A 25211-nucleotide genomic window follows, 5' to 3' on the forward strand; every position below is an offset into this window, starting at 1 on the left:
GTAGGGACGGGGACGGGACAGGGATGGGGTAGGGACAGGGACAGGAATGGGATGGGGATAGGGACGGGGACAGACACGGAGACAGGGACAGGGACGGGGACAGGGATGGGGCAAGGTAGTGACAAGGACAGACACCGGGATAGGGATGGGGATAGGGACAGGGACAGACACAGCCACAGGGACAGACCGGGACAGCCACAGGGACAGACCGGGACAGACACAGGGACAGCCACAGGGACAGCCACGGGGCAGTGCCACCCCTCTGTCTGTGCATGTCCCCTCCGGCCCGCCCGGGGGCAGCCGCCCATCGCAGCTCGCTCCGTGTCCCGGGCCGGCCCCGCTGGCTCTGCCCGCGGCCCCACGGCCGCTCCATCCGCCCCTTCCCGATCTCCGTGCCGCGGCCTCCGGGAGCGGAGCGGCCCCGTCCCGGTGCTGCCGCTCCCCGGTCCCGCCGGCCGCTCCCGGCTCTGTTTGCAGCCGCTCCGTCCCGCCGCTCCCTCTCTGTGGCTGCGGCGGCTCCGCCCCGGCCCGGCCCCGCTCCCGGCCCGGCCCCGCCCCCGGCCCGGCCCCGCCCCCGGCCCCGCCCCCGCCCGCGGGCTCTGGGCCCCGGTAACGCCGCTCCGAGGTACCGGGGCCGCTCCGAGGTACCGGGGCCGCTCCGAGGTACCGGGGCCGCTCCGAGGTACCGGGGCCGCTCCGAGGTACCGGGGCCGCTCCGAGGTACCGGGGCCGCTCCGAGGTACCGGGGCCGCTCCGAGGTACCGGGGGCCGGGAGCAGCCCAGGTGAGCCGGGGGCCGGGCCGGGCGCGGGGCCCCTCGGGCTCGGAGCGGGCTCGTCCTGCCCGCGGCGCTCGGGGGCTGCGCTTGGGCTTTTCCTTATTTTTTCCCCTCTTTAAAGGATCGCCGAAACTCCGGTTCCCTCGGGCAGCAGCGGCCGATGTGGGAAAGCTGCGGGCGGCGTTTTGGGCCTGGTGGGAGCGGGGAGCCGGAGGAGGAGGAAGGAGCGGCGAGGAGCCCGGAGCAGCAGCGCGGAGCGTGCGGGATTCCCTCCGGTACAGCCCCTCCTGATCCATCCCGGAGCGTGCGGGATTCCCTCCGGTACAGCCCCTCCTGATCCATCCCATCCCTGAGCCTGCGGGATTCCCTCCGGTACAGCCCCTCCTGATCCATCCCGGCGTGTGCGGGATTCCCTCCGGTACAGCCCCGCCGTGATCCATCCCGGCGTGTGCGGGATTCCCTCCGGTACAGCCCCCACTGATCCATCCCATCCCTGAGCCTGCGGGATTCCCTCCGTGATCCATCCCGGAGCCTGCGGGATTCCCCCGTGGTCCATCCCATCCCGGCCCCAGCCGCGCTCCATCATCCCCAGCTCCGAGCCCAGGTAATGCCAGGCCCGGGGTCACACGGGGATTACGATCCCATCGAAAGGGAATCTCGTGGGTAGAGCTGTCTTCCCTCATTCCCTGGGAAATCACAGCCCCTCCCTGCCCGGGAGAGCCGCCTGGCTGCTCTTTGCCCGGGCAGGACACAGAGCACCAAGTGGTTTAGCAATAGCAGTAACTCCTCCGGGGGGGTTCTACCGTCAGGGCTGGCTGCTTTGACGGAAAATAAAACAGAATTAGAACTTCTGTTGAGCTGTGTGGCCTGGAAAGGCTTTGCTTGGGAGAAACACAAACAGGAGGCTGGAATGAGGTTCTGGGAAGGGGGTCTGGAGTCAGGTGGTCAGTGTGAAACGTGGGGTGAGCAGATAATTCCCTTTGCTTCCAGGAATGAAGTAGCTGTGAAGCTGGCAGTGCCTGGGATGTCTTTATTAGCTCCTTAATTTCATTGAAATCCCATGTGGGGAAGGGCTGGAAGGGGAATCTGGTCCCTGACAGCTGAGATCTGATGGAGTTGTCTGCAGGGTGAGGGCAGGAGCTCAGCAGGGAACAGCCAGTCTGCTTTTTGTCTCTGTGGTAATTAATTATAATTAACTGAGTCAGCTCAGGCTGTTAAACTCTGCCTGTGTCCTGTCCAAGAGGTGCTGCCATCCTGGGGGATCTGGTTTGTCACCTGGGCTTGTGCTCTTGGCTCCTCTGGCTCTGGCAGAGCCCTCAGGGTGGCTCAGCCTTTGCAGAATTCCTCTTTTTCTTGGTGTTCCTTCACTGCAGGGAGAACTGTCAGGTTAGAGGATCGCAGAGGATCAAAACCCAAATTCCTTTCCCTCACTTTGAGCTATTGTGCTACTGACACCTCCCTGTTCCATATGGATCAGAAATCTTGGCTCCAGCCAGGTGCTTCCAGAAGTAAAAGCTGAGTGAGTGTGAGCAGCTGAAAGTTTGGGGTGTTTTTTAATAGAAAACACCTTTTTTTCTTTAGAGGAGCTGGACAAACAGGCTGGAGGGGCTGGAGCAGGGCAGGGAGGGCAGCAGGGTCAAACCCAGGAGGGTTTGTCTAGAAGCTGGTGAAAGCCTCCAGATTTGTGGGGTTTCTCCTTTCTTAGATGTTCCCATTGCTGAAACGATTTGGTCACTCATTTTTTCCCCATTTCCTCTGCCCAGAATGGGGACTGTGGCTTTTCCTCAGAGATTAAACCTGCTTTTGTTTCCTTAAAATGTTTCTTGTGAGACAAACTGCAGTGTTAGGGTTCACCCCTGTGAAACCCAGCTTTCTGCTCCTTCCACAGCATCTCCTGTCCAAAGACTGATGGGAATTCCTCAAACCAGTACAACCAAACGATAGGTTTGAGGTTTCTGCTTTTCCCTTCTCTCCTTCACCCTGTGGGTTCTGTGCTGTGTCACCCACCATGAGTGTTTGTGCACTGAGTATTCAATGTCTGCTCCCTCCTGCCCTTTCCCTTTGAATTCTGAGGGAGATTTTCCTGGAATTCTCTCATTTCACTGCTGCCCAGGTGTCTGAACCACATAAAGCATAAAGGTGAGGTAGCAGGAGGTGTGGGATGAGAGTTTGCTGTTCACGTAGCTCATCCAGCTGTTAGCTCTGATGAAACAACAAAAACTGTAAATCCTCCCTAAGCATACAGATTTTGGGGGGTTTAATGCCTCTTAGTTTTAGTATCTCTTGGAAGGATTGAAGCTCAGCTCTCACTGAGCTGCCTGTGGTGTTTTCTTCTCTTCAGTAGAGCAGCACGAGATCCTCCTGATTAGGTTTAAATATCTGGGTCACTTCCCATTACCTGTGTTAATTCCCTGCTCAGTTTTGATACTGGGAGAGGAGGAGATAAAAGAAATGTGTGTGGAAAGCTCAAACTGAGGCTGGAGCTGCCCCAGGCACAGGCCATGTGCTGATGGATTTGTGGGTGAGCCCTCCCAGGCGTTTTGGGTGCTGTTTGTGTGTGCAAACAAGATTCCTTCTGTTTCCCTCCCCTCACTGGGACAGCGGATCCAAAAGCCAAACTGGACAGAGTTTCCCCTCTCTCAGATAATCCTGAGCTTTGTGAGTCGTTGGTTCAGGGATTTAAATAATTTCTTTAATTATTTTAAAGCTGATATTAATTTCTTTAGTTAATTTTAAAGCTGATAAACATCAGGGGCAGCTCCTGGATTTTGCAGCTGTGGGTTCTGTTCTCTCGGTTACCAGATCTGTGTGTCAGATGGGGCTCGTTCCCTAGAGCACAGTTTCAAAGCCAGGAACAGGCAATGGATATCTTGGAAAAGGAGGCAGGAGCCAGGAGGTTTGGTCTCTTCTCCCAGGTAACAAGGGCTAGGAGAAGTGGAAACAACCCTCAAGCTGTGCCAGGGGAGGTTTAAGTTGGATGTTGGGAAAATTTCTCATGGAAAGGGTTGAAATGTGTCAGTGTGCCTTCATCTCAAACCTTCTCTTCAAAAACACTCCCACTTTCTCTCCCTGGGGATGTCTGCATTCTTTTATGCCTTTTAACAAGTTGCTGCCTGGGAACGTGGCACTCTGTGGATTTGGTTGTTATCACCAGCTTTTGAGGTCTCTGCAGAGCAGAAGCAGCTTGGACAGCCAGAGCTCCGGTGCCTGGGCTCTCCAGATAAGAAAATGAAGGAAAATCAGAAGTCTAGGATAAGAAATGCTTTCTGAGCCTGTGTCTTATCCAGAGGGGCCACATTTCAGTGCACTTCAAAGTGTTGTTAAAATCCTGCTGGGTTTAGACCTGGCCCCCAGAAATTCATAAACATGACGGGCATTTAGACTGAGGCGTCATCTCTTAAAACTTGTCAGGTTTTTGCTCTTGCTCTTTGCACTGAAGAGTTCTTACAAATTTCCCTCGGAGAAGTTGCCTTCTCATCTCTATCCTGAAATTAATCACAGTGGTTTCTCCTCCATGCCAGCTGTGTCCTTCACCAGCAGCAGAGATCTTCCTCCTCCTCCTCCTCATTGTTTTGCCTGCTTTTCCTAGAACTGACCTAATTACAGGATTCCTGTTACTGCTTCCCTAGCCAAGGTCACTTTGCTTCCCCCATTGCTGCAGTTCCATCCAGGAATGGTGAATTAAACTGGGAATGCTGGAGGGGGGACAAGGCCTTCAGAGATGAGGCTCTGCCACTGTTTTGCACAAGAGTGCTGAACGCAGCTGCCTCTCCTGGAATGGCTTTGCCTGGTAAATCACAGAATGCCTTGGGCTGGAAGGGACCTTACAGCTCATCCCATTCCACCCCTGCCGTGGGCACCTCCCACTGTCCCAGGCTGTGTCCAGCCTGGCCCTGGGCACTGCCAGGGATGCAGGGACAGCCCCAGCTGCTCTGGGCACCCTCAGGGCCTCCCCATCCTCACGGGATCCCGACATCTCCTTTGTGTCTCCTCAGGGCCGTGTCCTGCTGGGCTTTAGCACCGAGTATCACATCCAGGTCACCTCGTTCCCTCTCTCCTGAGTGCCAGGATGTGGTGCCAGAGGCTGGCCTGGCTGCTCCGGGGGCGGCGTGGGAGCACCGGGCACCGCTGGCCGTGGCTGCCCCGAGCCCCTGGAGCCGTCCTGGCTGCCCCAGGGCGCTGCCTCCCCACGGCCCCAGCGTCCCCTCCCTGTGCCTGGCAGCTGCACCGGGACCATCTCGGTAGGTGTGCTGGGTCTGGGTGCTCCTGCTGTGCCCAGGGACAGCAGGGAGGGTTTCCACCCTTGTTCCCTGGCACGATGTGTGTTTTCCTCCTGAAACAGCCTGTCCTAGAGGGATGCACACTGGGGGAATTCCCAAAGGCAGCATGGAGCAGCCTTGTCTTCTGTGATAAGTGAGGCGCTGCTAAATAAGTGATCAAATCCGGGGATTCCTGAACAAAATCTGTCCGAGCCTTGCCCTGTCAGGCACCGTTTTCTGTGCCAGGCTCAGGCTTTCCCTGGCAGAGCTCCCTCGGCTCTGGTGCGTGCCCAGCTCTGCTGCCCCGCCTTGTGCAGGGTGGTGGCAGCTGGGGCCAGAGAGATCTCAGTGCTCTGAGTCACCTGCAGGCAAAGGGAATTGCTCAGCACTTTACACAGTGGCTCCAAAGCAGAGGAGCCAGGCCTTTGAGAAGCCCCTCTGCCAGGTCTTCATGTGACAATTTATGTCAAGGGCTACCACTGCATCCCCTGTAAATGAGACGATGAGGTGTGGGCTCTGGGCTTCAGTTCTTGGCTTTCTTTGTCCTCCCTGTTGCCCCAAAGCCTCCTCTGGTCCCATCCCTGGCAGAGCTGAGGTACGGGAGCACGGTGATGCGCCTGGATTTCGTGTGGCTGCGGGACCACTGCCGCTCTGCCTCCTGCTACAACGCCAAGACCAACCAGCGCAGCCTGGACACGGCCAGCGTGGACCTGGCCATCCAGCCCCAGGCTGTGCGGGTGGACGAGGCCACGCTGTTCCTCACCTGTGAGTGCTGAGCCCCTGTGCCCTCCTGTGCCCTCCTGTGCCCTCCTGTGCCCTCCTGTGCTCTCCTGTGCTCTCCTGTGCTCTCCTGTGCCCTCCTGTGCTCTCCTGTGCCCTCCTGTGCCCTCCTGTGCTCTCCTGTGCCCTCCTGTGCTCTCCTGTGCCCTCCTGTGCCCTCCTGTGCTCTCCTGTGCCCTCCTGTGCTCTCCTGTGCCCTCCTGTGCCCTCCTGTGCTCTCCTGTGCCCTCCTGTGCCCTCCTGTGCTCTCCTGTGCCCTCCTGTGCTCTCCTGTGCCCTCCTGTGCTCTCCTGTGCTCTCCTGTGCCCTCCTGTGCCCTCCTGTGCTCTCCTGTGCCCTCCTGTGCCCTCCTGTGCTCTCCTGTGCCCTCCTGTGCTCTCCTGTGCCTGCTGGTGGCTCCAGTGTTAGTGCCCATCTGGGGAGGTGCCGAGCCACCAGCGGGTTTTAAACGCTGCTCTCGCTGTAAGCACAGCCCTGCATCCACGTGCTGTGGTTTTCCTGGCCCTGCCCTTTCTGTGTGTGCGGTGGCTGGGTTGGTCAGACTCCCGCAGCAGGAGCTGGCAGATGGGGAATGACACGGTTGTTTCTCTTCTCCTTCCCTGCCCCGTGTGAGCAGCTGTCAGCCCTGCTCACCGTGCCCCTTCTCCATCATTTCTCCTCACTCTCCCAGCTGCTTTCTCCCTTTTGCTGGGGCTCACCTTTATATGAGGGCTTGACTTCAGAGCTTTGATTGTCCTTGGAGTCCTGTCAACAAAAACCAAAACCACTGCAGGAGCAACAGTTGGCTGGGATTTGGAGAGGGCCGCAGCAGCTGCCCTGAATTTGGAGTTGTGGCAGCAGTGACAGCACCTTTAGGGCTCGTGGCCTTTCAGGTGGTGTTTTGGGTGGCAGCAGGGTGCCAAGAGCCTGTCCCCAGCCAGGTGACAAGGGTGAGGGCTGTCCTGGGCTGACAGGTGCCACGGTCTGGGGCTGGCCAGTGGGGTTTTGGTGACTCTGCCCTCGTCCCCGTGCCAGGGCCCGATGGACACGTCACACGCTACGGGCTGGAGTGGCTGGCGAGGAACAGCTACGAGGGGCAGAAGCAGCAGGTGATGCACCCCCGGATCCTCTGGAATGCTGAGATCTACCGGCAAGCCCAGGTCCCCTCCATCGACTGCCGGAGCTTCCTGGAGACAGACGAGGGTCTGAAGGAATTCCTGCAGAACTTCTTGTTGTACGGGATCGCTTTCGTGGAGAACGTCACTCCCACCAAGGAGGACACGGAAATCCTGGCAGAGAGGATCAGCATCATCAGGTATCTGGGCTATCCTGGGAAGGGCAAACTTGTTTTCTTTCTGTTTGGAAAGCTGCTGCCTCCATGTCCTGTGTTTTGTGTGGCATGGCCTGGTTTGCAGACAGATGCTCCCCTTGGCCTGGGATGGAGGATGGCACCGTGGGATCCGCCCTCCTTTGTGGGAGAGCTGGGAATCGCTCACTGAGCTGCCCCCAGAGCATCCCGTGGCTTTTGTGACAGTGGGACTGTGCCGAGAGGAGGGACTGCAGGAAGTGGCTGTCTGGGAAGAGCAGGGCTTTGCAAGGACAGACGTTTCCTGTTATGACTTGAGGGGTCGCGAGGGCAGCCTGGCCCTGGGAGCCAGGGAGATCAAAAACCAGTTGGAGCTCCTGCTGGAGAAACACAGTGAGAGGTGTTGGTGCTGGGTTTGTGTAAAGCACCAGCAGCCTGGCAGGCCAGGGGCTGAGCTCAGGGCTTTACCCAAGCTGTAGGAACACTTTGATTTGCCTGGGGCCATTGGAAAAGGGGTTCCTGTTAATGAACGGTCGCTCCAAATAGAAACAAGGGGCTCCAGGGAATACCCAGCCAGGTTTTGTCTCCAGGCACCCTCCCCCTGTAGCCCCTGAGTGCTGTTTGGCCTGGGCTGCTGTCCCTGCTCTCCTGTGCATGTTGGAGGGGGGAGGTGGTGAAAACAGGATTCTGGGAAGAAATGGAATTATTGGGTGACCCTGTGTGGATACAGGTGAGGGCTGGCACACTCCTTGGCTGGGGATGAGGGCTGGTGTGGAAACACGGGTGTTTGTAGAGTGGGAGACTGGTCACCACCAGCCTTCTGGGGAGGAAAAAGAGGAGCTGAACACCACGAGAGGGATTAGAAGCGGCGTCAGAATTTTGTGAAGTTGTTCCGCTTTAACGACTCTGAGCGTGGGAGCAGAGGGGAATAAATCCAGTGTCGGGGAGGATGTGCCTTACCCAGACACTGAGCCGCCTCTTTTCCAGGGAGACCATTTATGGCAGGATGTGGTACTTCACCTCTGACTTCTCCCGAGGAGACACAGCCTACACCAAGCTGGCCCTGGACCGGCACACGGACACCACCTACTTCCAGGAGCCCTGCGGGTACGTGCTGCTGCAGGGACACCTCCCACCGTCCCAGATTGCTCCAAACCCCATCCATCCTGTCCTTGGACACCTCCAGGGGCATCCACTCTGCTCTTTGGGTTTGGGTTTTGGGTGACACGGCCTTCATCCCGCGTCTCTGACGTCTCCCAGGCTCCTGTCACTGGGTTTGGGAAGCAGCACGGGCACTTTGCTGCCTCCTGACCCAGCACAAGCCGTGGGCCCGGGTGTGGAGGAGCAGCAGGTTCGGGTGGTGTGTCCCTGGGGAGCACAGGCAGCCGAGCTCATTCCCTGGGATCCTGTCTCCGTGCAGCATCCAGGTGTTCCACTGCCTGAAGCACGAGGGCACGGGCGGGCGGACGCTGCTGGTGGACGGGTTCCACGCGGCCCAGCGGGTGCTGCAGGAGGCCCCGGAGCACTTTGAGCTGCTGGCCAAGGTGCCCCTCAAACACGAGTACGTGGAGAACGTGGGCGGCTGCCACAACCACATGATCGGCGTGGGGCCGGTGCTCAACGTCTACCCCTGGAACAAGGAGCTTTACCTCATCAGGTAACGGCCAGCAGGCCTCTGGGGAGGAGAGCTTTGTGGTGGTGGTTTTCCAGAACCTTCCATGGGCTGAAAACCAGCGTATCCTTGAGGAGCAGGGATGGGAGCATGGGAACACCCCGTGTTCCTCCCGCTCTAGAGGAAACGTCAGCACCGCTGGTACAAAGCTGGGTGTCGGTGCTGAGCTTGGATTTTTCACTCCTGGCGTTCTCCCTGCAGCTCCAGGCTCTCATCCCATTCCATCTGAGATGCAGGAGAGTTCAGCCCTTCTCTGGAGAAGCCCCTGGAAGCTGTCCTGGCACACAGGGAGAGCACAAAGTGGTGCCTTCCAAAGGGAGCTTGGGCTGATTTTTGAAACTCCAGTTTGGCTCAGTTCTGGAGGTTGTCCAGCACCGTTTCGCGCTTTAATTCTGAGCAGCCCCCAGACTTGCCGTGTCCTCCCATGGAAAAGCAGGAAGAGCAGGTGTACACTTGGCAGCAAGTGCTGTGTTCCCAAAAGTCCTGTGCTGGCAGCACGAGCTCTCTGCTCCCCTCTCAGCCTCCCTTAAACACCCCCTGATCCCACAGGCTCCTGAGGTTCTCCTGGCAGCCCCTGGAGCCCGTGGGGCAGTCCCTCATCTCTCCTCCCCTGCAGGTACAACAACTACGACCGCGCCGTGATCAACACGGTGCCGCACGACGTGGTGCGCCGCTGGTACCGCGCACACCGCGCCCTCACCGCCGAGCTGCGCCGGCCCAGCAACGAGCTCTGGGTCAAGCTGAAGCCAGGCAAGGTGGGACTGGGGCTGCATCCTCTGGGGCTGCATCCTCTGGGGCTGTGTCCTCTGGGGCTGTGTCCTCTGGGGCTGCATCCTCTGGGGCTGCATCCTCTGGGGCTGTGTCCTCTGGGGCTGTGTCCTCTGGGGCTGCCTCCTCTGGGGCTGTGTCCTCTGGGGCTGTGTCCTCTGGGGCTGCCTCCTCTGGGGCTGTGTCCTCTGGGGCTGTGTCCTCTGGGGCTGCATCCTCTGGGGCTGCCTCCTCTGGGGCTCTGTCCTCTGGGGCTCTGTCCTCTGGGGCTGTGTCCTCTGGGGCTGCATCCTCTGGGGCTGCATCCTCTGGGGCTGTGTCCTCTGGGGCTGTGTCCTCTGGGGCTCTGTCCTCTGGGGCTGTGTCCTCTAGGGCTGTGTCCTCTAGGGCTGTGTCCTCTGGGGCTGTGTCCTCTGGGGCTCTGTCCTCTGGGGCTGTGTCCTCTGGGGCTGTGTCCTCTGGGGCTGCATCCTCTGGGGCTGCATCCTCTGGGGCTGTGTCCTCTGGGGCTGTGTCCTCTGGGGCTCTGTCCTCTGGGGCTGCATCCTCTGGGGCTGTGTCCTCTGGGGCTGTGTCCTCTGGGTGCCGCCTGGAGCTGAGTGCTGGGGGTTTGGCACGGGGAGCTCTGTGGCTGTGCCGGTGTCTGGGCACTGCCACATCCAGCAGTTTCCACATCCAGCAATTTCCGTATCCAGCAGTTTCCACATCCAGAATTTTCCACATCCAGCAGTTTCCATATCCATAATTTCCATATCCAGCAGTTTCCACATCCAGAATTTTCCATATCTAGCAGTTTCCATATCCAGCAGTTTCTACACCCAGCAGTTTCCATATTCAGCATTTTCCATATCCAGCACTTTCCATATCCAGCACTTTCCATATCCAGAATTTTCCACATGCAGCAGTTTCCATATCCAGCAATTTCCATATCCATAATTTCCATATCCAGAAATTTCCAGATCCATAATTTCCAGATCCAGAATTTTCCATATACAGAATTTTCCACATCCAGAATTTTCCACATCCAGCAGTTTCCATATCCAGCAGTTTCCACATCCAGCAGTTTCCACATCCAGAATTTATTTCCATATCCAGCAGTTTTCCTGGTGCTCCAGCTTTAGCAGCAGTGGTTTCTGCCTGTGTGTTCTCCTGTCCTAGAGCAGTATGAGCTCCCATGTTCAGTTCAAGCTCTGCCTCAGAGGGAAGTTAGTCCCAGTTTCCAGCCACTGAAAGGAGAAATCCTCAGGAGCAGAGAGGCCAGAACACTTTAAGTTGAGGTTTTCCCTTCTTCCAGGAGAAATGACAGTTCTGAGGTTACATTTGAGCCCTTACATGGGCAGAGGCAGGAGACTGGGGCTGCCCCATCCCTGGAAACCTTCAAATCCAGGTTCCACAGGGCTTGGAGCAGCCTGGGACAGTGGGAGGTGTCCCTGCCCATGGCACAGGTGGAACAAGATGGGCTTCAAGGTTCCTTCCAAGCATTCTGGGGTTCAGTGGCCAGGTGTCTGTTGCTGGTGAACTGTTTCATCCAAAATGTGTTTGGGCTGGCTCCACGAGGAGCTGCTGAAAGAGCAGCTCCTCACCCTGACCTGCTCCTGCAGTCTGCAGGCACCCCCAGGACCTGCCTGCCGTGCCTGCTGTCCTCCTGGTGACCTTTTCCCTTTGCCGCAGGTCCTGTTTGTGGATAACTGGCGTGTCCTGCACGGCCGGGAGGCGTTCACGGGGTACCGGCAGCTCTGTGGCTGTTACCTGACGAGGGACGACGTGCTGAACACCGCCCGCCTGCTGGGGCTGCAGGCCTAGCCCAGCCCTCCAGAGCCCCCAGACCCACCTCTGGGAGAGCCAGCAGCCCCCAGACCCACCTCTGGGAGAGCCAGGAGCCCCCAGTGTCACCTCTGGGAGAGCCAGCAGCCCCCAGTGTCACCTCTGGGAGAGCCAGCAGCCCCCAGTGTCACCTCTGGGAGAGCCAGGAGCCCCCAGTGTCACCTCTGGGAGAGCCAGCAGCCCCCAGACCCACCTCTGGGAGAGCCAGCAGCCCCCAGACCCACCTCTGGGAGAGCCAGGAGCCCCCAGACCCACCTCTGGGAGAGCCAGCAGCCCCCAGTGTCACCTCCAGGAGAGGCAGCAGCCCCCAGCCCCACAGCAGGCCAGGTGAGCTGCCAGCTGCTCCAGGCCCTCTGTGGCGGTGCCTCACCACAGCCCTGACCCTGCAATAGCTCAGACACCTCCAGCCTCCCCAGGCAGCCCCAGGGCCTGCTCAGGAGAGGGGGCAGGTGGAAACCAAAGGCTTCCACCTTTTTTTGGGAGCTCTTTTTTGGGGACCATTTTTTTTGGAGCTCTGAGCACAGGCAGCTCCTGCTGTCCGTGCTCCCAGCCTGGCCCTCAGTCCTGGTTAATCCCACCATGGGAATGCTCCTCCAAGCAAGTGCCTTCAGGATCTGGGAGCTTTGCATTATTCCCTCTTTGGCCTTATTTTTTAGGGGATTTCTAGCAGAGCAGAATGGGAATCTCTGGGATCTTTTATCACTGATCCAAGCCAAGCTGCCTGAGAGGGGGCCTGGAGAGATCCTGGTGTACTTTGGGCATTTCTGAGGAGGTTTAGGTTCGAGGAGGAAGAGGGAATCAGCAAGATCTGCATGTTGGGAAGCAGAGGTGACGATGTTGGATGAGGGATGGAATTCCCAGGGTTCCTGACAAGCTTCCCAGCGTGCCTCCTCTTCCACCCCTCCTCAGGACGTGGTGTTAGGCCATCTGCACACTCTCTGCTGCATGAACCTCACTCCTTGGGTGTATTTTTTCCCCAAATTCTCCTGCTCTGAATGTATCTCAGAGGAGCCTTTCAGCTCCTGGGATCTGTTACACTGGAGGGCCACAGGAACAAAACCAATCCCGCTGTTAGAGAATCTTCCACTCATCTTTTGGGGTGTTCCCTCTGCTCTGAGCTTGGCTGTGCTGTGTGAGGTGCCTCAGGGCAGGCAGCTGCTGCAAACACTCAGTGTGGAGCTTGTGGTGCCCAAACAATCCCAAAATCTGCTCTTGCTGTGGGCTGAGCCCCGTGATGCTCCAGTCCCGCTGTTCCCGGCGTTTCCCTGGCAGCCCAGAGGGATTTCTGAGGTTCCAGGCTGGGAAGCTGGTGGTGCCCTCTGTCCCTACAGCTCCAGTGGCAGGAGCCAATTTTAAAACTCTGCAGGAAAACGAAGCCCCCTCCAGCCAACCCCTTTCCATAGTGGAAGAAAAACACTGCGAGAGATTCCGAGCTGAAGTCACAATTTTCTGAAGAAATCGCAATAATCACAGTGATATGAATAAAAGATTGTACAAAAGGAGAACGGTTTGCCCACAAAAAGGGGATTTACCAGCACAGAGGTGAGGGGTGGCCGTGGTGTGGCCAGCTGGGACCTGCGGGTGACTCCTGCAGTGAACCCAGCAAAACAAAGAGGATCCCTCCCTCCTCTTCCGCCTCCTTTTTGGAGGGGACAAAGCCACTCCCTTCCAGCAAGGGAAGATAAACGAGGTTCTGTTTGCGGTGTCTGAGCATTCCCCGAATGTCGCTGTCCCTGTCCTGGGCGAGCTGAGCCCCCGGAGCATCGCCCATCCCATCCCAGCCAGCCCTTCCTCATCCCGGCCGGTCCCCGGCCGCACGGTGCCACGAGGCGCCGGAAATTGCCGTGCCACGAACGCTCCGGGGCTCCGGCGGTGCCGCTCCCGCCCCGAACCTCCGGGGGAGCCCGGGAACTGCTGCTCGGAGCCCGGGGTGGGGTTATAGGGGATGGGTTATAGGGGATGGGTTATAGGGGATGGGTTATAGGGGATGGGTTATAGGGGATGGGTTATAGGGGATGGGTTATAGGGGATGGGTTATAGGGGGTGGGGTTATAGGGGATGGGTTATAGGGGAGGGGGTTTTAGGGGAGGGGCTTATAGGGGATGGGTTATAGGGGATGGGGTTATAGGGGATGGGTTATAGGGGATGGGGTTTTAGGGGATGGGGTTATAGGGGATGGGTTATAGGGGATGGGGTTTTAGGGGATGGGTTATAGGGGATGGGGTTATAGGGGATGGGGTTATAGGGGATGGGTTATAGGGGATGGGGTTATAGGGGATGGGTTATAGGGGATAGGGTTATAGGGGATGGGTTATAGGGGATGGGTTATAGGGGATGGGTTATAGGGGATGGGTTATAGGGGATGGGGTTATAGGGGATGGGTTATAGGGGATGGGTTATAGGGGATGGGTTATAGGGGATGGGTTATAGGGGATGGGGTTATAGGGGATGGGTTATAGGGGATGGGTTATAGGGGATGGGTTATAGGGGATGGGTTTGGGGATGGGTTATAGGGGATGGGGTTATAGGGGATGGGTTATAGGGGATGGGTTATAGGGGATGGGTTATAGGGGATGGGGTTATAGGGGATGGGTTATAGGGGATGGGTTATAGGGGATGGGGTTATAGGGGATGGGTTATAGGGGATGGGTTATAGGGGATGGGTTATAGGGGATGGGGTTATAGGGGATGGGTTATAGGGGATGGGTTATAGGGGATGGGTTATAGGGGATGGGGTTATAGGGGATGGGGTTATAGGGGATGGGGTTTTAGGGGATGGGGTTTTAGGGGATGGGTTATAGGGGATGGGGTTATAGGGGATGGGTTATAGGGGATGGGTTTTTAGGGGATGTGTTTTAGGGGATGGGTTTTTTTGGGATGTGTTTTTAGGGGATGGGTTTTTAGGGGATGGGTTTTTAGGGGATGGGGTTATAGGGGATGGGTTATAGGGGATGGGGTTATAGGGGATGGGGTTATAGGGGATGGGGTTTTAGGGGATGGGGTTTTAGGGGATGGGTTGTTTTTAGGGGATGGGTTGTTTTTAGGGGATGGATTTTTAGGGATGGGTTTTTAGGGGATGGGTTTTTAGGGGATGGGTTTTTAGGGGATGGGTTTTTAGGGGATGGGGTTTTAGGGGATGGGGTTTTAGGGGATGGGTTATAGGGGATGGGTTAAAGGGGATGGGTTATAGGGGATGGGTTATAGGGGATGGGGTTATAGGGGATGGGTTATAGGGGATGGGTTATAGGGGATGGGTTGTTTTTAGGGGATGGGTTGTTTTTAGGAGATGGGTTTTTAGGGGATGGGTTTTAGGGGATGTGTTTTTAGGGGATGGGGTTATAGGGGATGGGTTGTTTTTAGGGGATGGGTTTTTAGGGATGGGTTTTTAGGGGATGTGGTTTTTAGGGGATGGGTTTTTTTGGGATGTGGTTTTTAGGGGATGCGGTGCACGGGGCAGGGATGATGTGAGGGAACTGGGGGAGCCGAGGTGTGGGGCTGGTCTGAAGGAAGCCGAGAGGAGCTGGGGGGCTGTTGCTGTACCCCGGGATCCTCCTTTACCATCTGCACGTCCCGGGACCCCCAGTTTGGTTCCCTTTGCCGCTGAGTGTGTCCCCCCACACCAGCTCCACTGCCCCATCCCTGTTTGCTGGCTTGTCCCTCGGGAACCCCAGTTCCTCCCTTGGGACCCCTCCCTTTCCTCTCGGCCTCAGCTCAGCCCCTCCTTCAGCTTTTGGGGCTCCCCGGAGTCCTCAGCCCCGCGGTGAAACCAAATCCTCCCCACATTTCTGGCCGCATTTCCCCTCCAGTATCTCCAGAGGTTCCCGTTCCCCCAGCGCCCTCCGGAGCCCTCTGTCCCCTCCCAGCCCTCGGGATTTTCAGGGCGTCCCCCCTTGGTCCCCTCTGCTGCCACCAGGAGCCTCGGGACCCTCACAGGGCTCGGATAAAACAGGGGGACGCTGCTTCCACTTCCAGCCGAGCTGAAAAACATTTCCACTTTCCCTCCTCATCTGGGGCTCGGAGCAGCCTGGCCCAGCAGAAGGGGTCTCTTCCATGGCTGGGGGGTTTCACGGTCCCTCCCAAGCCAAACGCGTCTGGAATTGCGTTATTTGGAGGATATATTCCATTATATCCATCCGTTCGGGATGGATGTGACAGAACGAGCTCCCCGGGCGCTGACCTGAGCGCTGTGGATGACCCAGATCGAGGGGGGAGGACAAAGCTGCTCCCGGGTGCTTCAGAGCCGGAGCGAGCCGGACCGAACCGGACCGAACCGGACCAAGCCGGAGCGAACCGGACCGAACCGGACCGAGCCGGACCGAACCGGACCGAACCGGACCAAGCCGGAGCGAACCGGACCGAACCGGACCAAGCCGGAGCGAACCGGACCGAACCGGACAGAGCCGGACAGAGCCGGACAGAGCCCCCGCTGCCCCCAGAACCGGGCTGGGCCGAGATCCAGCTCTGCTCCGGGCTCTGGGAGAGGATTCAGCTCTGGGAAGGGATGGGGATGGATCATCCCCCCTCGGGAAATCACCGGCATGGCCCCCGAAATTCGGGACCTTGGGACCCTTCCCCGAGCCTGCAGAGCCCCGGAGCCGCCGATGGCTCCCGGGGGAGCGGGGACAGGAGCGGGGACAGGAACAGGAGCGGGGACAGGTGAGGGGACAGGGACAGGGACAGGGACAGGGACAGGGACAGGAGCAGGGACAGGGACAGGGACAGGGACAGGGACAGGGACAGGGACAGGGACAGGAGCAGGGACAGGGACAGGGGCAGGGACAGGGACAGGGACAGGACAGGGACAGGGACAGGACAGGGATAGGGACAGGGATAGGGACAGGGACAGGAGCAGGGACAGGAGCCGGAGCCGCCGCTCCCGGGAGGAGCCTGGGAGGGGAATGGGCAGGAAAACATCCTGGGAATACCCGCGGCACCGGGAATCCATCGCAGGGCTGCGAAGCCAGCCTCGCACGGCAGCGCGGAATTGCGAGGAATATTTGGAATATTTGGAATCCGGGAGAGCTGGGGCTGTTCTCCCTCGGCTGATGCTGCTGTGCCGACCCCCGGAGCTGCCGGGCATCACCTGGATGCTGCTCGCAGGTGAGGAGGGCAGGGCTGGGGGGTAAAAGGCTTAACCTGGAAGGTAAAGCTGTGTTTGTCCAAGGAGAGAGGAGCTGGAAGAGCAGCTCCGGGGATAAAAGCGTGCTGCAGCCGCATTTGTAGCGGGGCCGGTAGATGTACTCACACAGAAATGTTATATTTGTTAATATCTGTGTTTGTGGTAACAATATTTGTGTTAAAAATTGATGTGTACAAATATTTGATGCTTTTAAAAGCACAGGTTTTATTGCAGTTAAAGTCGTGTGAGCGTTTTCACTCCTTAAATAATCCCTGGCTGCCCTGAGACACAAACCCTGGGAAAACAGGAGGGTTTGGGTCCAAAAGGACATTAAAGCTCATCCCATTCCACCCCCAGGGTGCTCCAAGCCCCGTCCAACCCGGCCTTGAGCACTTCCAGGGCTGGGGCAGCCACGGCTGATCCAAATGCACGAAGATTTTCAGGATGAGCATCTGAAACAGAATTACCCATTACCCTCCAGCTTGGTTTTGGGATGGTGTCAGTGAGCTCTGGGTCTGTGGGATGAGTTTTGGCCACTGCAGCTGCAGAATGTGGAGAGTTTTCCCCTTTCCTTCAGCTCATTGTTCTGTTCTGTGTAAATAGTGTTTTCCCAGCAGAAAAAGGAAATTTTTCAGAGATTTTTTTTTCATAGAAAATGAAAATTTTTTTTCATAAAAATTCTTTTAGTCCTTAAATTATATTTAAATTAAATTACAAAGTCTTTTAGTCATTAAATTGTATTCTCTTCCTCCACATCTACAGTTTGGGGGCCAGCAAGGCATGAAAATAGCTGCCTTTCAAGGTTATGAGAGTGAGAAATGAAAACCACCTCATGAACTTGACTTGACCTGTGGGAGCAGCAGGAGTTTCCAGGGCCTGGCAGGTGCAGTGGAAATGCAGGTGCACAGGTGTTTATCGGGCCAGGAGCTGAGACACCACAAACACACAGAGCAAACACGGGCTGTGAGCATCCCCGGGCTCCCTGCTCTGCCCCTCTCCTCTTGCCTGGAATCCTCCCTGCTGGGACCTTCCCACAGCAGCTCTTCCCTAAGTCCCTGAGCCCAAGGCCAGAAATTTCGGGAGGATGGCTGCATCCTGCATGCCAGGAGCATGTGAGCACCTTCAGCCCCAGACAAGATCAGGAATTTGGTGTCTGTCCCACCCCTGGAAGGGTCCAAAGGCAGGCTGAGCAGGGGTCGGAGCAGCCTGCTCTAGTGGAAGGCAGAGCTGGAACGAGATGGGCTTTGAGCTCCCTTCCCTCCCAAACCTTTCCAGGGTTCCATGGACTGGGAGTTATTTTGTACTACTTGTTGTACTCTATGAATTGGGAGTTATTTTGTACTACTTGTTGTACTCTATGAATTGGGAGTTATTTTGTACTACTTGTTGTGGTTGTTGTTGTGGGATCTGGGTCTCCTCAGGGCTGAGCCCCTCTGGGACACCCCCTCACAGGGGAGTTTCCCTTAGTTCTGTTTCAGGAAAGATACTCCGAAAGGCTCCTTAGCTTCTTGTTTCTCTTCTTTATTAATATAGAATCTCTTGTTTATTCATATAGAATCCTTTGTTTATTAATATAGAATATCTTGTTTATTAATATAGAATATCTTGTTTATTCATATAGAATATCTTGTTTATTCATATAGAATCTATTGTTCATTCATTTAGAATCCTTTGTTTATTAATACAGAATCTCTTGTTTATTCATATAGAATATCTTGTTTATTAATATAGAATCTCTTGTTTATTCATATAGAATCCTTTGTTTATTAATATAGAATATCTTGTTTATTAATATAGAATATCTTGTTTATTCATATAGAATATCTTGTTTATTCATATAGAATCTATTGTTCATTCATTTAGAATCCTTTGTTTATTAATACAGAATCTCTTGTTTATTCATATAGAATATCTTGTTTATTAATATAGAATCTCTTGTTTATTCATATAGAATCCTTTGTTTATTAATATAGAATCTCTTGTTTATTCATATAGAATCCTTTGTTTATTAATATAGAATCTCTTGTTTATTCATATAGAATATCTTGTTTATTAATATAGAATATCTTGTTTATTCATATAGAATCTCTTTATTCATATAGAATCTATTGTTTATTTATATAGAATCTCTTCTTTATTAATATAGAATCTCTTGTTTATTCATATAGAATATCTTGTTTATTCATATAGAATATCTTGTTTATTAATATAGAATATCTTGTTTATTTATATAGAATCTCTTGTTTATTCATATAGAATCTCTTGTTTATTCATATAGAATATCTTGTTTATTAATATAAAATATCTTGTTTATTCATATAGAATCTCTTGTTTATTCATATAGAATCCCTTGTTTATTAATATAGAATATCTTGTTTATTAATATGGAATCAAAAGACTTGCCAGGTCTTCCCCAGTTTTTCTGCACAAGTTTATCCACCACAGCTTTGGCTCAAGTTGGCTTGAACAGCACAAAATGACCCCAAACTACGCAGCATTTTTACCTTTATACTCATTCTTACCCAATTAACAATAGACACGTCAATTATTTGTATTAATGACCCATCACCTGTGTGCTGCACTGGGGCATTTTCTATCCAATCACCCAAAAACCTCTGAAGAACATGAAGAAGAAAGAAGAAGGAAAAGAGACAACACCCTAAATCCTCCATCTTGCCTTCTGCTCTCTAAACTAGTTTGTACTCTAAACTTTAACTTTTTCACCCAGTGACTTTAGAAAACTCTCTAATTTACACACACTTTTAGCTTTTCTATTTAACTTTAACAGTTGTTTTCAGGGTGTTGTATGAAATTCAGCGTTTTCTTGGATGTCAGGGCCAGGTATCAGAGACAAGGGCGCACTCTGTGCCTCAGACTCCAACAGTGAGGGTGGAAATTGGGTGGGGATGACAAAAGCTGAGGCAGGAGAAGCTCATTGCCCTCCTCTGCCACGGGACACTTCCCCAGCAGCGATTTGTCCCATCCCCACCCCTGTCCTCGCTCCAGGGCTGCTGCTGCCGTTCCCTCTGGCTCTGGGAACGGCAGGACCCATCCACAGAGCGGCTGCCGTGGGATCCTCGGTGCTGCTCCCCGGCCTGGATAACAACACTCACAGCAATTCCACACTCTGGGAATTCCTGAACGGCACCGGCCCCCGCAGCATCCTGCAGCACCCCGGAGGAGCCCCCGGCCCCGCCATCCGCCCTCCCTACGCAGGACGAGCCCTTTTCCACACATCCAATGGATCTCTGCTGCTGGAGAACGTCCAGGAGAGCGACAGTGGCACCTACAGAGTGACCGTCGGTGCGGGAGGAGGGAAGAGCCTGGAAATCCAGCTGGAAGTGCTCCGTGAGTGGGGACCGTGGGAGGGGGGAGGGATCCAGGCAGGATCCGGATCCAAGAGCCGGAGCGAGGGGCTGGAGAAGGGATCTGAGCAGAGGCTGATGGGCCAGTCCCGAGCTGCTCTGCACCTGCCACGTGTGGAGACCTTGGAGAGAGGTTCCCAACCTGTCCTGGGCCAGCAGATGTGGAAATGCTGCCCAGTGAGAGCTCCCAGGGGCCCGGCTGGGACACAGGGACGAGTTCCATCCTGGAAAGGCAATTCCCTCCCTGTTTCCCACACCTCCATGCAGGGATGGAGGGACTGCTGGGAGGACAAAGGGATGAGGGAGTGACCGGCAGGATGATGGGGGGACTGGAACAGGAGGGAAGAAGCAGGGGGGTGATGGAAGGACTGGAACAGGAGGGAAGAAGCAGGGGGGTGATGGAAGGACTGGAACAGGAGGGAAGAAGCAGGGGGGTGACGGGGGGACTGCTGGGTTGCCGTGGGTCCCTCTCCCAGCGCTTTGCCAGGGGACACCGGGCAGGGCTGAGGTTTCTGGAGGAGCCACCGCCCCCCAGGCCGAGCCGTTTGCCCTCCGCAGGCGCCACCGCAGAGATGAGAGGCTCTTGAAACGGCCCAGAGGTCCCTCCCCAGCAATTCCCTTAATTCACCCTGCCTTACCCACCCTCAGCAATCACTCCATGGCCACAATGCCACCGCAGCCCTTCAGCAGCCTCTCCTCCCAGCCACACACCCGAGCGGCAGCTGCTGCCCTCTCTGCTCTTGTCTCATTTCCTGACGCGTTCCCAAGCGCTCCCTATTTACCCACATCCATTAAAAGCAGGGATTCAGCTGGATAAAGATCCAGCCCTGGAAAGCACAGCAGCGGGATGGGCGTGCCAAGGGAAAGGCGGCTGTGGCTGATGCTGTGGTGGCAATTGCAGCCCAAGGGCACGTCAGGGATGCTCCAGGGATGCTGGCACAGGCGCCCAGAGCAGCCCTGGATCCCTGGAAGTGCCCAAGGCCAGGTTGGGCGGGGTTTTGGAGCAGCCTGGGACAGTGGGAGGTGTCCCTGCCGTAGCAGGGGTGGGATGGGATGAGCTTTAAGGTCCCTTCCCACCCGACCCGGTCTGTGATTCTGAGTTCTCTGTTCCCTTCCCAGAGCCCGTGTCCCTCCCGCGGCTCCGGAGCAGCTCTCTCGTGGCCCGGGCCCCTGGGCAGCTCGTCTGTGAGGTGGCAGAGGGCAGAGTGGACAGCATCACCTGGAAGAAGGATGGGCAGCCCCTTTCCCCAGGCGGAGCTGCCCGGCTGTCCGGCAGCCGCAGCGTTCTGCACCTGAGCCCTGCCAAGAGATCGGACTGCGGCTCCTATTCCTGCAACGCCAGCAACGGGATCAGCTGGCAAGAAACCTCCCTGAAGGTCACCATTGAAGGTCTGAGCTCCCACTGCTCCTCCAGCCCTCCCTGGGGGTGCCTCAGCGCCTCCATCCCAGCCCTCAGCCGCTGTCACTGTGCCCAGAGGAGCTGCCCATCCATCATGGGAGCATTCAGCAGCCTCTGATCCCTGCTCTGGATGCAGAGGACTCGGCCCTGAGGCACAGTCCTGGGCAGATTGGCCATTCCCTGCCGGGACAGGCCAAGGTGGTGCTGAGCAGGGGCAGGAGGGTGGCCGGGAAGCCTCAGGGAGCTCCCAGCCCAGGGTGGGCATTGCAAGGGGTGAATTTGGCCACCAGCTGGCAAATAAATGGGATCTGTCCCGGTGATGGAGCCACCAGAGCCGGGGGGGCTGGTCCTGCTGATGTCCCTGCCCTCGGGGTCGCTCTGTTCCAGGTCTCTCCCGTCGCCTGAAGCTCACCCTGAGGATTGCCGTGGTCGCCGTGGTCTTCGCTGTCATCTCGGCCTGGGGATTAATTATCCCCGTCTGCCAGTCCGAAAAGCTCAGGATAAGTGAGTTAAGGGGGAACAGGACCCCATTTCCCTGCTCTGGTGGGGGAGAGCAAGGAGCACTGCTCTGGGAAGCCCCAGATGCTGGGATTTCCTCAGGCATCCGGGTGGGGATGGGCTGCACCCCCCGAGGAAGGGGGGACGGCTGGCAGGGGACTCCGGGGGTCACAGCAGTCACCCCCCTCTGCTCTGGTTTTTAGGGGGGGAGCTCTGGAGGTGGCTCAGCTCCTACACCTGTGGGCTGGTGTGCATCGCCTGCGTCCTGGATGGCACCGCCGGCATCCTCTGGATGTGGGAGGAAGGTGGGAGGGGGCTGTGGGGAGGGGGACAGAGCCCAGGGGAGGAGCAGAGCCCAGTGGGGCCCAGGGAGGAAGGCAGTGAGGGGCAGGGGAGCCAGGCCATGGAATGAGGGGGCCAGACCCATCTGGGGCAATCCGTGATCCATGTGGGATCTCCATGTGTGATCACCACGTTCATCACACACCCCCCTGCACAATTAATAGAGTTAATTATTTTAACTTTCCCACAGCCCTTTCCCAGGCTGTCCCAGCAGGACAGTAAATGATCAGAGGATGGAGAGGCTGCAAGGAAAGGCTGGGAGTCAGAGGAGGGTGGGGAAGGGACGTGATGCAGAGCCATGAAGGGGGTGGGCACTGGAACCTCGGGCTCTCTGCTTTGTCCCGTTGTCTCTCAGGCCCTTCTGTGGCTGTCATACTGCCTGAGATCACCCTGAGCTACCTCACCGTGGTCACCTTCCTGGTTGCCACCACCGTGATTTTCCAGCCCACTGATTTCAGCCATCTGAAGAGCAAAAAAGGTGAGCGGTCCCACCAAGGATGGACCAAACTGCTCCACCGGGGGGTTATTCTGCCCAAAACATCACCCCCAGCTCGTGAAAATGAGAACTCCGGTGCTGAGCTCAGGCTGGGTGAGGCCAGCCCCACAGCCACACCTCTGGACACTCATCCTCACCCCGTTCCCCCGCAGCACAGCGCACCATGGGCTACGCCGCGCCGGGGGCCGTGGTGGCCGTGGTGCTGAGCAGTGCCTTCCTCATCAGGAGCTCCTACCACCGCCACGGTGAGCACAGGTCCTGCAGGGACCTCCCCGAGGCCTCCTGGGACCCCCCACGTCCCTTCCACACCTCCAAAAACAAACCCAACCAACCGGGAGTTTTGGGGAAGTGAAACCTTGGCAGCAGCAAAGTTCAATCTCAACATCCTCCCCCCGTTTTATTTTCTGTCTTTTGTGTGTTTGTGCTTTCACGGTGGCAACCTGCCTTCCTCCTTTCCTGGCCCCTGCTGTTCTCTCCTGTGGCAGAAGAGGGATGCTCGGAGTTCCTGGATGTCACTGTCCTGGTGGCCAGCACGGCGGCCGTGTCGGCCCTGCCGCTCCTCGCCATCGGCCTCTGCTGTGAGTCTGCTCCTCCATCCTCTTCCTCAGCCCCTCCCAACGCCCCGGGGTCCCCACACCATCCAGCAGGCACAGGAATCCTTTAAAAGCGCTTTATTTGGCTCTTGTGAAGCCAGTGGTTGCCACTGAGTGTTTCCCTTCCCTGGGAGCCGCAGGGTCTGTATCCCAAACACAACTCCCCGCGCTTGGTGCCTCTCACACCTCCTGATCTGGGGACAGATTTGTCTTTTGCAGATCACAAAACCCAGGGCAGGTGCAAGGACAGCGATGTCTGTTGGATGGACAAAGCTGGGTAGGTCCCTTGTTGCTATTTTCCTCATAAATTCCAATTTTCCACATAAATTCCTATTTTCCACATAAATTCCTATTTCCACATGAATTTGTACAGCTTGAAGAGAAGGAAGCAGGATATGGAAACTATCCTGTGTTCAAGACCCAGCCCAGCACAGGCCTCCAGCCCTGGGCTCTTGCTGGGTTCAGGGGGAGGCTCTGGTGGGGTCCCCACCCAGCAAAGCACGTGAGAGCCCACCCAAAACTCCCCCTTATGGCCTCATCCTGAAGCTTTTAAACCTTAATTCCTCCTGGATTCATGGATTAACAGAATGGTTTGGGTGGAAAGGCAATTTTAAGATTATCCCATCCCACCCCCAGCCATGGCAGGGACACCTCCCACTGTCCCAGGCTGCTCCAGCCCCAATGTCCAGCCTGGCCTTGGGCATTCCAGGGATCCAGGGGCAGCCCCAGCTGCTCTGGGCACCTGTGCCAGGGCCTGCCCACCCTGCCAGGGAAGTTTTGATGCTCAGAATTTCCCCCTCCTCTTCCTTCCAGGTCCTTTGAGATGTGTCAGCCGGGCACCAAGGACACCGCTCCCAGCTGAGCTCCATCTCGGGGTGTCTCTCACTTCCCCCAGGTTTAGTGGGCTCAGGGCTCTCAGTTTTGGTTCCTCTATGATCCTCATAATAAATGTCCATGAAATTAACCTGATTTTGCCTTTTATTTTTTTATAAAACAGAGCCAGGGGAGGCCAAGTGCACATTTCCCCCTTTCTTCCTCCAGAAAACCAAAGCCTGAAGTAGAGAAGCCCCTTTAGCAGCAGCTGCAGGAGTCTCTCACTGCTTTATCTTTATTTAATATTTGTTTACAACAATTTAGAGCTGTATGTGTAAGATTTACCTGGGAGTAGCATGAAATACTTTTCTGTGAGTAACCCTGTAGTAACCTGAAATAGATTCTGGCTTTTCCAGTAGTAGAGGCGGAGGAAGGCCAGGAAGGCACAAAACCCGGGGTGGGAGGAGGTGGATGCTGTCAGCAGCTCTTCCCCAGCTCCAGCCCAGGGTGTCTGACACACTCTGGGATTGATTTACTCCGGGCAGGATTCAGCTCATGCTCAGCCTGTGCCAGGGGCTGTTTTTCCCAGCTCTCACAATGCACTGAGGTGTTTCCTGCAGGCTTTTCCAGCCTCAAACAGCTGCTGAGCACAGCCCTGCACCCCCAGGTGAACCCCAAACCTCCCCAAAAGCCCCCCAGGGGCAGCCCTGACCCAGCTCCTTGGGCAGCAGCTCCTCCCTGCCCGGCCCCGTGACTCAGGGAACGGGGCCAGGTTAAAAATACCCTCCCCAGATTTGGAGCAGGGCTCTGGGCTGTTCCCAAGCCCAGCTGGGCCCCTGGGGCTGTCACTGCCACAGCAGCAGGGGAGGAGGGATGGGGATGCAGGAACCCCACAAGGGGAGCAAGGGCTGTCCTCAAGAGCAGGGGATCCTCTCCTGCTCCTGGGGTGACCTCTGGGTGCTCCTGGGTGACCTCAGGGTGCTCCTGGATGACCTCAGGGTGTTCTTGGGTGACCTCAGGGTGCTCCTGTCCCCAGTTTGTTCTGCTCATGCTGCAGCTGAGGTTCTGCACCTCTAAGTGAGGTTCTGAGAGCGAAGGGGGAGAAAAGAAGCTCAGTTTGTTTGCAGAAAGGGCACTGACTCCTCCATTCTCCTGCTGGGCTCTGTTCTCTGCAGCACGGACAGACAGCAGGACAGTTCCCCTTTGCTTTATTTTAGTCAG

At 56.3% G+C, this 25211-nt stretch overlaps 2 protein-coding genes across 7 annotated transcripts; both read left to right on the forward strand.

Moving 5' to 3' along the window:
* Positions 1-575: 575 nt before the first annotated feature.
* Positions 576-12870, forward strand: TMLHE (trimethyllysine hydroxylase, epsilon). Of its 6 annotated transcripts, XM_088062703.1 has the most exons (10): positions 607-625; positions 664-783; positions 899-1381; positions 4773-5018; positions 5625-5801; positions 6831-7110; positions 8089-8208; positions 8522-8758; positions 9390-9528; positions 11213-12870. In XM_088062703.1, exons 4-10 carry the CDS (start codon positions 4847-4849, stop codon positions 11342-11344), a joined length of 1257 nt encoding a protein of 418 aa, XP_087918829.1. In that variant the 5' UTR covers positions 607-625; positions 664-783; positions 899-1381; positions 4773-4846; the 3' UTR covers positions 11345-12870. The 6 variants fall into 6 exon arrangements, with proteins under 6 accessions (XP_014111875.1, XP_014111876.1, XP_087918830.1 ...); XM_014256400.2 differs by having other exon boundaries at positions 576-783; positions 899-1242; XM_014256401.2 differs by having other exon boundaries at positions 576-783; positions 899-1195.
* A 3393-nt stretch (positions 12871-16263) lies between these two features.
* Positions 16264-24141, forward strand: LOC106628389 (uncharacterized). The gene is made up of 10 exons (XM_088062496.1): positions 16264-16465; positions 19491-19832; positions 20969-21238; positions 21636-21752; positions 21950-22051; positions 22444-22566; positions 22737-22829; positions 23070-23162; positions 23397-23454; positions 23991-24141. The coding sequence occupies exons 1-10, from the start codon at positions 16264-16266 to the stop codon at positions 24037-24039; spliced, it is 1449 nt and encodes a 482-aa protein (XP_087918622.1). The 3' UTR covers positions 24040-24141.
* Positions 24142-25211: the final 1070 nt, after the last annotated feature.

This window comes from Pseudopodoces humilis, chromosome 15 (assembly GCF_049639895.1).
Source record: "Pseudopodoces humilis isolate 2021_Gansu_Grassland_sample_001 chromosome 15, ASM4963989v1, whole genome shotgun sequence".
Classification (NCBI taxonomy): Eukaryota; Metazoa; Chordata; class Aves; order Passeriformes; family Paridae; genus Pseudopodoces; species Pseudopodoces humilis.

Bases quoted from the DNA above. Each gene is read 5' to 3' on its own strand.
- LOC106628389 (XM_088062496.1), top strand. From the start codon at position 16,264: ATGGGCAGGAAAACATCCTGGGAATACCCGCGGCACCGGGAATCCATC. The intron at 19,833-20,968 runs GTGAGTGGGGAC...TTCCCTTCCCAG, and splicing joins AATCCAGCTGGAAGTGCTCC to AGCCCGTGTCCCTCCCGCGG. The intron at 23,163-23,396 runs GTGAGTCTGCTC...TGTCTTTTGCAG, and splicing joins CCTCGCCATCGGCCTCTGCT to ATCACAAAACCCAGGGCAGG.
- TMLHE (XM_014256400.2), top strand. From the start codon at position 4,847: ATGTGGTGCCAGAGGCTGGCCTGGCTGCTCCGGGGGCGGCGTGGGAGC. The intron at 7,111-8,088 runs GTATCTGGGCTA...CCTCTTTTCCAG, and splicing joins GAGAGGATCAGCATCATCAG to GGAGACCATTTATGGCAGGA. The intron at 8,209-8,521 runs GTACGTGCTGCT...GTCTCCGTGCAG, and splicing joins TACTTCCAGGAGCCCTGCGG to CATCCAGGTGTTCCACTGCC.